Below are 9,647 nucleotides of genomic sequence, written 5' to 3'. Positions count from 1 at the left end.
GAGAGAGAGGGGAAGAAAGAAAAAAGGGGAGGAATAAAGAGGAGAGGAGGAAAGAACAAAGGAGAGGAAAGAGGAAAGGAGAGGAGGAAAGAAAACAAGGAGGGGAAAAAGAGGAGAGGAGGGGAGGTGGAAATAGGAGAGGAGGAGGGAAGAAAAGAGGAGAGGAGAAGGATGGAAGGAAAGTGGGAATAAGAAGGGAAAGAAAAGAGGAGGGGCATCAGAGGAGAGAAGGAAAAGGAAAGACAGAAGGAGGAAAGGAGAAAAGAATGAGGTGAGAGGGAGGGGAAGAAAGAAAAAAGGGGAGGAATAAAGAGGAGAGGAGGAAAGAAAGGAGAGGAGGGAAGAACAAAGGGGAGGAAAGAGGAAAGGAGAGGAGGGAAGAAAAAAAGGAGAGGAAAGAAGAGAGGAGAGGCAAAAAGAACACTGGTTCTGGGAGCTCCCTGCCCTTCCATGTGCCTAAGTGGAATGCAAAAAACCCTAAGGCAGGGAGAGCACACTTCCCCTCCGCTTCAAATGTAAAAATGAAAATCTTTTAAAGTTTTTAAGTTTTATGTCATTTTTAATTTACTTGAATGAAGGCAGGGAGAGCAGCAGCAAAGACCCCTTGGGGTACAGAACAGAGTGAGCATCAGTGATGATTCATATGACATCGGTGAAATCAGACACAGGAGAGAGGAAGAGCTGATCAGCTGATAGATGCTGGCGTTACTAGCAGCTGATGTTCTGTATGCCGAGCGTCTGAACTAACGCTAAGCTCAATTTTCATTTGATGCTGAGGCTGTTTTGCACTGAAGATGCTGAGTGCTGAGCTGTGTCAGTTTTGTAGAGGAAGTAGGCTCTGCGCTGGTGGAAACAGGCCCTAATTCATATAAACATAAAGGTTTAATAAGAGAAGAAGAAAAGCTTCATCTGTTTGTTCTTCTGATGCTGAACTGAAGGTTTCAGCTGAACACTAAAGTCAGGAGCTGGAGGATGTGATCTCTGCTCTGTTTTCTTCTTTCAGTAAAAACACAATGAAAGTGTTTTGTGAGACAGAGCTGACGTTCTGATAATGAGGAGCGAGAGAGGAGTAAAGAGGAAACAAACGATACATCTGATGGTTTTTAAAGTCTGAGGCTCAAAGTCAGAGACGCTTCATCAATCCAGAGCAAACTAAAGAGGTATGAATCAACACCTGAGACAGATTCAACATCCCAGAACTTTATTTATCTGTCTTCATGCTTGTCTTCCTCCCTCCTCCTCCTCCTCCTCCTCTGACACAGATATCTGTCTCACCTGTTTTTTCCTCACTGTATCTTCATCTTTCTTACCTTACTACCTCTTGCATCACATCTTCTCCTCCCTCTCCTTCCCTTTCTTGTCTCTTTTCATCTCCAGCGGCTCTTCCTGTCTGTTTTAATCTCCCTGCAGCCTCTCTCCTCTCCTCTCCTCTCCTCTCCTCTCCTCTCCTCTCCTCCCCTCCCCTCTCCTCCCCTCTCCTCTCCTCTCCTCTCTCCTCTCCTCTCCTCTCCTCGCCTCTCCTCTCTCCTCCCCTCTCCTCCCCTCCCCTCTCCTCCCCTCTCCTCTCCTCTCCTCTCCTCTCCTCTCCGCCGCCGTTTGTATTAAACCTGCCAGCTGTGTCTGCTGCCGAACATGTTATTGTTTCCTCTCTGTGTGAGCGCTCTCAATCCTCAACCTGAGCCGAGACATCAGGGTCCAGAAGTAAATAAAGACAAGAAGAAGAAGAAGACGTCCGTCAGTCAGAGAGAAGAGGCTGATCTTCAGGGAGGAGGGAGATAGAAATACAGACATGGAGAGATTTAAGGACAAACAGTCTGTACAGAGAGGAACAGCAGGAGGAACACAATCCAGGAGAGGAAAGAGGAAAGGAGAGGAGGGAAGAAAGAGAGGAGAGGAAAAAAGAAAGGAGAGGAAAGAGAGAAAGGCGAGAAGGAAAGACGAAAGGAGAGGAAATGAGAAAGAAGGAGGAAAATTTGGGAAAGAGGAGAAGAGGTGAGAAAAAAAGAGGAGGACAAGATGTAAGGCAAGAGAAGAGGGAAGGAAAGAAGAGAGGAGGGGAGGTGGAAAAAGGAGAGGAGAGGAGAAGGAGGCAAGGAAAATGGGAATAAGAAGGGGAAAGAAAAGAGGAGAGGCAGCAGAGGAGAGAAGGAAAAAGGAAGACAGAAGGAGGAGAGAAGAGTTAAAAAGGAGAGGAACGAAAGAAAAAGAGGAGAGGAAGAAAAAAATCCTGAGTTCTGTCTTTGATCTCAGAATTCTAACATTCCATGAAGAAGGTCAGACCTTAAAAAACATCAGTGTCTCTAATCCTCTAATCAGCGTTTAGATTTCCTGACTTCCCTGAACGCAGCATCAGAAACGATGGATCCCACCTCCATTCAACAAACAAACATTGTAGACGTAGTTTTCTTCTCCTCTTGAGGACAGACCTGACAAAGCTGGACTTTGGACTTTGGACTAATCTGCATCATGATGTTGTTATTTCAGCAAACTGAAGACCCGTTAATTACAAGAACATCAGTTCCTGTTTCAGGTTCATACCGCTGAAGGAAGCCAGAGGGAAGCCTCTGAGGAACTGTTTACAGTGAAACTGAGACTCTGTGGACCTGTTTACAGTGAAACTGAGACTCTGAGGAACTGTTTACAGTGAAACTGAGACTCTGTGGAACTGTTTACAGTGAAACTGAGACTCTGTGGACCTGTTTACAGTGAAGCTGAGACTCTGTGGACCTGTTTACAGTGAAGCTTAGACTCTGTGGAACTGTTAACAGTGAAGCTGAGACTCTGTTGAACTGTTTACAGTGAAGCTGAGACTCTGTGGAACTGTTAACAGTGAAGCTGAGACTCTGTGGAACTGTTAACAGTGAAGCTGAGACTCTGTGGAACTGTTTACAGTGAAGCTGAGACTCTGTGGAACTGTTTACAGTGAAGCTGAGACTCTGTTGAACTGTTTACAGTGAAGCTGAGACTCTGTGGAACTGTTTACAGTGAAACTGAGACTCTGTGGAACTGTTTACAGTGAAGCTGAGACTCTGTGGAACTGTTTACAATGAAGCTGAGACTCTGTTGAACTGTTTACAGTGAAGCTGAGACTCTGTTGAACTGTTTACAGTGAAGCTGAGACTCTGGGGAACTGTTTACAGTGAAACTGAGACTCTGTGTAATGCAGTCATTCCCCTCTTCTTACAAAGGTAAGCTCAGTCCTTTTTTTAACGTCAGGCTTCACCGATGTTAAGTAGTTCATATAAATCCGTATTAATATTTTAAATCTGATATCCTGTTGTGTTTAGGAACCCAGAGAACAGCTGAGGACGCCCACAGACTCTGAACCACTCGGTGTAGAAAGTTGGATGTTTTACAGAAACTCCCCCCGAGGCTCGGTGACTCACAGATCGATGGAGACGGACACACGAGGAGGAGACGGCTGAATGTTGGAGCCGTCAGTCGAGCAGAGCGCCACATTCACACTGAGTCCTGATCTATGGAGGGATCATGTATGCCTGCTGGAATACTCCCGCCTGACACTGACTGAGTGCATATTTGGTGGAAGTGCTGGAGCGCGAAGACAGACTCCGTTTATTAAAGACGAGCTGGAAATCTAAAGCCGGGGGAGGAGCTGGGGCAGTTTGAGGTTTGGATGTTCCTGCTGAGAATCCTCATCACTCAGCTTTGTTTAGTGTGTGTGTTTTCAATCAAGGGTTAAAAATGATGACGCTAATATTTAAGTTTCAAATCCTACAGTTCCTCCAGAGTCCACTAGAGTGTGTCTCCTGCAGTGAGTCAGTCCCCACAGGGCTCCATGTTCAAATGTTATCACACACGTCACATCAAATCAGTCTGCAGAGAGGAGAATGGAACGGAACAGATCAAAGCAGAATAGAGCGGAACAGATCAAAGCAGAATAGAGCGGAACAGATCAAAGGAGAATAGAATGGAAGAGATCAAATGAGAATGGAATGGAACAGATCAAAGGAGAATAGAACAGCATGGAACAGATCAAAGGAGAATAGAACAGCATGGAACAGATAAAAGCAGAATAGAACTGAACAGATCAAAGGAGAATAGAACAGCATGGAACAGATCAAAGGAGAATAGAGTGGAAAAGATCAAAGCAGAATAGAACAGCATGGAACAGATCAAAGGAGAATAGAGTGGAACAGATCAAAGCAGAATAGAACAGCATGGAACAGATCAAAGGAGAATAGAGTGGAAAAGATCAAAGCAGAATAGAACAGCATGGAACAGATCAAAGGAGAATAGAACAGAATGGAACAGATCAAAGGAGAATAGAACCGAATGGAATACATCTAAGGAGAATAGAATGGATCAGATCAAAGCAGAATAGAACTGAAAAGATCAAAGGAGAATAGAATGGAACAGATCAAAGGAGAATAGAATGGAACAGATCAAAGCAGAATAGAATGGAACAGATCAAAGTAGAATAAAATGGAACAGATCAAAGCAGAATAGAATGGAACAGATCAAAGCAGAATGGAATGGAACAGATCAAAGCAGAATAGAATGGAACAGATCAAAGGAGAATAGAATGGAACAGATCAAAGGAGAATAGAATGGAACAGATCAAAGCAGAATAGAATGGAACAGATCAAAGCAGAATAGAATGGAACAGATCAAAGCAGAATAGAATGGAATGCTTCTGATGGATCAAAGCAGAATAACAACAGTGATTAATTGTAGACAGAAGCAGAGACAGCAGGGACGATCATATACATGTCAAACTGATCTGAGGGAAGGAGTCGGTCTCATGTCCCCTCTGCCTGTTGACACTGTGGTATAAAGGGAGGTAGGGTTAGGGGGCGTGGCCTCTTTGAGTGACAGGTGGGAGCTGCTAGCTGTCTGCTAGGCGTCCCCTCAGCTCATTCAGTCCCTGGACTTTAACCTCAGGTCTGTGTTTGTGGTGTTGGAGCCTTTTGTTGATGTAAATATCAGACTAGTGATCTGTCTGTTCCCTTTACTGGACTCACAGACTGCCTCATTAGCAGCTCTCTGTGTCTGTGCTCACTGTACCTTCTTGTTGTTGTTCAGTGTGTTTGTCATACGTTGAGTTATTTGTGGCAGGCTGAGCAGGTCGTCAGGATTCATGTTGTCTTTCTGGTTCTCTCTCTTTTCAAACTAGTGAAAACAGAACTCCACTCTGTCACCATGAATAGCTTCTGAAACACTGTTGTTCACCATCTAACTCAGCAGCTAATGCATCAGACACGGGGATGAATCAGCACATAATGATGGCTTGGTGTTTGCTAACCCCTCTCTCCACCTCTGCTGCAACAGAAACAAGCAGGCGATGGCCAAAGAGCAAAAACTGTGAAGCTTTATAAGACGTTAAACTGGGAGATGCACATTTAGAGTGAGGATTAAATCCGACCCTGACTCTGCTATCCTCCCCCGTATCATCAGCAGACAAGTGCGGCTCTGCCAGAGGAACTAAAGAAGGATGAACCACAAATATGTGCTTTAACATGATGCATTTGGGAGGAACATCTTCAGTAATTTAAAGAGTCGGTGGTTTGGTTTTTAATCCTGCAGAGACTCTTCTTTAAATCTCCCCCAAGCTTTTAGTCTGACTCTGAATTCAAGACACGAAAGTGGAGCCTGAAGATGAAATCCCCCGTGTTTCTGTGCTCCAGTCCATCAATATGCTCAGACGAGATGAGATTTTAGTGGCACACACACACACACACACACACACACACACACACACTGCAGTAAGTAGCTTGAGAAATTAAACGTGTTTCCTTGCACCAACTTCCAATCAATAACTCCAGAGTGTCAGGTAGCTCGCGCCCCCTTTTTCTGCAGGAGACTCAAACTGACCATCATGGAGTTCACCTGTCCAGGTTTCAGCTCCATGACTAACAAAGAAGGGGGGCGGTCTTCTGTGCAGAATACCAGTCCAAAGAAACGCAGGTTAGCTTCTCTGGTGACTAAACTTCCAGCTGGTGTGCTGAGTGTTCGTCTGGATTCCCTCCAGTCCCCCAAATCTGCTTGATGCTGCGTCATTAAAGCCAACGTCTAGATTTCCTGACTTCCTTGATTGCATCAGATAATGTGCTGTCAGTCTGGATTCCCTCCAGTCTCCTGTCTCCAGTCTCCAGTTTCCTGCAGCCCACACCAAAACTGAAAAATCAACATTTAACCACCAAAATGTAACAGTGGTGATTGGACACACTGCTGGAGACCTTCACCGTTATTGTGAATACCTGGTTGATTTCAGGACTGACACCCAGATAATGTATCCTAACAATACTTAAAGCCAATAACTGACATTTAAAAGCGTGTTATTTGAGAGTCCGCCATCTTTTTTTTCATGACTTTTGCAATGAACCTCAGGAACTGCAGGGCCATGAAGGATGCACCCCATGTACAGCTGTGAGTCCGACCTGTGGGGTTGCATTGGACATCGGCTTACATTCATGTAATCTGGTGCAACTTCAGCCTCTTCCAAAATAATAGGCTTTACTCAGGAAGGTCAAATTTTTCCTTTTCTATAATCTTGGCGCGGGTTATTGTATTGCAGACTGCTGGCGACACTGGTTTGGTAGTGTTCCATGGAAGACTTCTGTTGGGTTTCCATGCAGATGCGTACCTCCTTTAGAACCATCTATTATCACCTTCCTGCCAGCGACATGATGATACTGGAGCTCAGCCTATAGCAGTGTTAATAACCGCAACGTAGAGACCAAGCTGCAAACCTCCGCTCGTAAAATATGAAGTCTATATGCAGAAGTGCTAAAAACTGCAGTTCCTGGAGTGTCCACTAGAGGCTGGCTGCAGAAACACAGGAAACCACATACACACCCATTCAAAGAAGACGATCTCTACAGCAGAAATAAACATGTTTACAGCCTGGTTCAAAAAACAGTTCAGGTCTGAAGAGCTCATTCCTCTCTCAGCACACACTGAACAGGGTGAATTTATTATAACTACTTATTTTTGAAGATATTAAAGTGACAAGTTTTGCCCAAATAAGGGCGTAGCTGACTTGATTGACAGGCACTTGATTGACACTGTAGCTGTTAGCGAGGAGGCTAAAGGGCCGCCTCTTTACCTCACACTAGCTCCACAGAAGTTAGGTTGAGTTCAGGATTGCCTTACCCTCTGCTGGTCAATTGTTGTCTTAAATTGAATAATCTAATCAATCAAACCAGCTTTATTGACCTCATAGTATACCACTGTTTTCTTAAAACGCACGATTATGACCTAGAGAAGGAGAGCAAAGTTAAAAAGTGATGCATCACTTGGTTCTTTCAGCGCCTGATCTGGGTCAAATACAGAACGACAACAGAAAACCTCTTTGCATTTTACCCTGGTGTACTGGTCGGGTCGGTGTATGCCAGATATCAAAAAGTTAGCAAGGAAGTGGTTGAATGCTAACAAAAGCTACTGTGTAACAGAAGTTATATTTTGGGGGCTTTTTGTGCCTTTATGATAGGACAGCTGAAGAGAGACAGGAGATGTGGGGAGCAGAGAAAGGGGGGAAGTCATGTAGAGCATGGTCTCGACCGGGAGTCGAACCGGCAACCTCTGGGACGAGGACTGTAGCCTCTGTATGTGGGGCGCTTGGACCGCTAGGCCACCAGGGCCCCAGATGATAATAAGCTTCATAACATCATGTTTTCTTAGAAGCATGGCCAGATGTTCCTAGGGTTGGTTTTTTTTTTATCTCCTGATGAATCAGAATGAGAAATAAAAATGATATTCACCATGTTGACCCAAAAAAGTCAAATCTTCTTCAAGTCAGGGTTTAGTGATGAAATGCCAATATTCATTCAACAGTGGATGGAGCTACTTCTCTGCGAACTGACGCCAGCCGTCGCTCACAACCTCAGCAGCAGGAGGGCGAAAGATGGAGAGACACGGTGATCGTCCAGAACAAACAGTCCCCAAAATGGGCGGAGCTATTCCCCAAAAGTAGGCGGGGTTATGATGCTGATTTAAGATAAAGGTTTTCAATGCAGCAGAGACGTTAAACAGCTGACACAGAGCTGAGACATGGCGTCACAGAGACGTGAGAGAGCATGTTAGAGTTTGTCTTGTTCTCTATAAACAGTGAGTTTGATGATTATGAGATCTGCAGCAGAATCTGCAGCAGGCGTGAAATGCTCTGATGTTAAATTGGCATGTCAGAGAGTCGCAAACAAAGACGCCTTTTTAGTAAATGATTCTGTCAGACGGAGGGGATAAAGCAGCTCTGAAGGTACTTTAGAGAAGATTTAAGGAGGAAACGCCACAAACATAAACTCCTGATGTTTACTGCACTCTGAACTAACTGAGCGGCCTCCTGATTCAAACTTTACCACAGGAGATTTATACCTTTAGAGTGGCTGCAGTACGTTCCCACTGACACCCATTCTAACATTAGTTCCCATTATGTTCCTCCATCCATCCATCCTCTCTCTCTCTCTCTGGCGGCGGCGTGAAAGGCATCGCGGATTTACATCTCTCAGATATACGAGCCGTCGCTCGCCGCAGCGAGATATACGAGCCGAGCTGTCAGAGCTTTATTAGCTGTCGGATTGATGTCGGCGGAGAGGAGGAGGAGGAAAAAAGGAATGAAAGAGAGAGAGAAAGAGGAAGTGACACGTACTTGTAACCTGGCGCCATGTTGGCACAGCTCCCGGTCCGCAGCCAGATGCAGTACGGGTCACGAGAGGCCAGGCAGGATCTGGAGAGGGAGAGGAGGAGGAAGAGGAAGGAGGAGTTTATTATTCATCTGCTTTCTCATTATCACATATCAACGCCTCTCTGCAGCCCAAAGAAACCTCCAACTCATCTCTGATGGAAGTGAAGAGTGATGATGGAGAGGAGGAGGAAGATGAGAGAGAGAGAGAGAGAGAGAGAGAGAGAGAGAGAGAGAGAGAGAGAGAGAGAGAGGAGGCAGACAAGACGGGCCGACACGTGTGACTCTGAATGGACAAGAGTCTGCACACACACACACACACACACACACAGTTGTTTTGGCTGGCCTGACTGTGAACTGTGTGTTTGGCATTCGTCGTGTGTGTGTGTGTGTGTGTGTGTGTGTGTGTGTGTGTGTGTGTGTGTGTGTGACTGGCAGGGTGTGAACAAAATGAACTGAAAATGGGTGACAAGCTTTCAGACGAAGTGAATGAAGTGTGTGTGAAGAGAAGGAAGCAAGGTCACAAGAGGAAGGAAGCAGGAGACAGAAAGGTCTCTGAGTCGGGTCCTCAAAACCTGTGTTCACTTAAACGTCCAGCAGGGGGCGCCGTCTCTGATTCACCCCCTCAGTATATCTGTTCGTAATGAGTTCATGGTCGAAGCACGATGTTCATTTAAAGTCACAGTGCGCAGGAAGAAGGGGCGGAGTCAGGGCGGGGGCTACAGGTCGTGATATCAGAGGTCTGTTTTTTTTAAAGAGGGTTCCATGAAACCATCACAAGTCTTTAGTCCCCGTACTGTGAGGGTCCGGGTCCTCTGGTCCAGCTTGAGTCCGTGTTCCTGTCTGCAGCTCTGCCCTCACATGAAGCAGCCACTGCAGAGACTCAGATCCGTCCCGTTGTCTGATGGAGACACAGCTGCTGGCAGCCGCTCTGAACCTCTGCAGCTGTGTTACTCATCGGCTGGCATTCACTGCGTAATTAACATGACTCTGATTGGTGTGTGTGTGT

At 45.6% G+C, this 9,647-nt stretch overlaps 1 protein-coding gene across 1 annotated transcript in view; it reads right to left on the bottom strand.

Moving 5' to 3' along the window:
- Positions 1-1,567: 1,567 nt before the first annotated feature.
- The window catches only part of LOC117809726 (semaphorin-6D-like), a 28,643-nt gene continuing 20,563 nt past the window's right edge, over positions 1,568-9,647 (bottom strand). Inside the window, exons 12-13 of the mRNA XM_034679195.1 lie at positions 8,606-8,683; positions 1,568-1,675 (exon numbers count right to left, since the gene is read on the bottom strand). Coding sequence (XP_034535086.1) covers positions 1,636-1,675; positions 8,606-8,683 — 118 coding nt within the window. The 3' untranslated portion in view covers positions 1,568-1,635. The remainder of the gene's footprint in view (positions 1,676-8,605; positions 8,684-9,647) is intronic.

The sequence above is a fragment of the Notolabrus celidotus genome, unplaced genomic scaffold (assembly GCF_009762535.1).
Source record: "Notolabrus celidotus isolate fNotCel1 unplaced genomic scaffold, fNotCel1.pri scaffold_379_arrow_ctg1, whole genome shotgun sequence".
NCBI lineage: Eukaryota > Metazoa > Chordata > Actinopteri > Labriformes > Labridae > Notolabrus > Notolabrus celidotus.
Note: the sequence above shows the minus strand (reverse complement) of the source record. Positions and strands in the feature narration are given on the sequence as shown.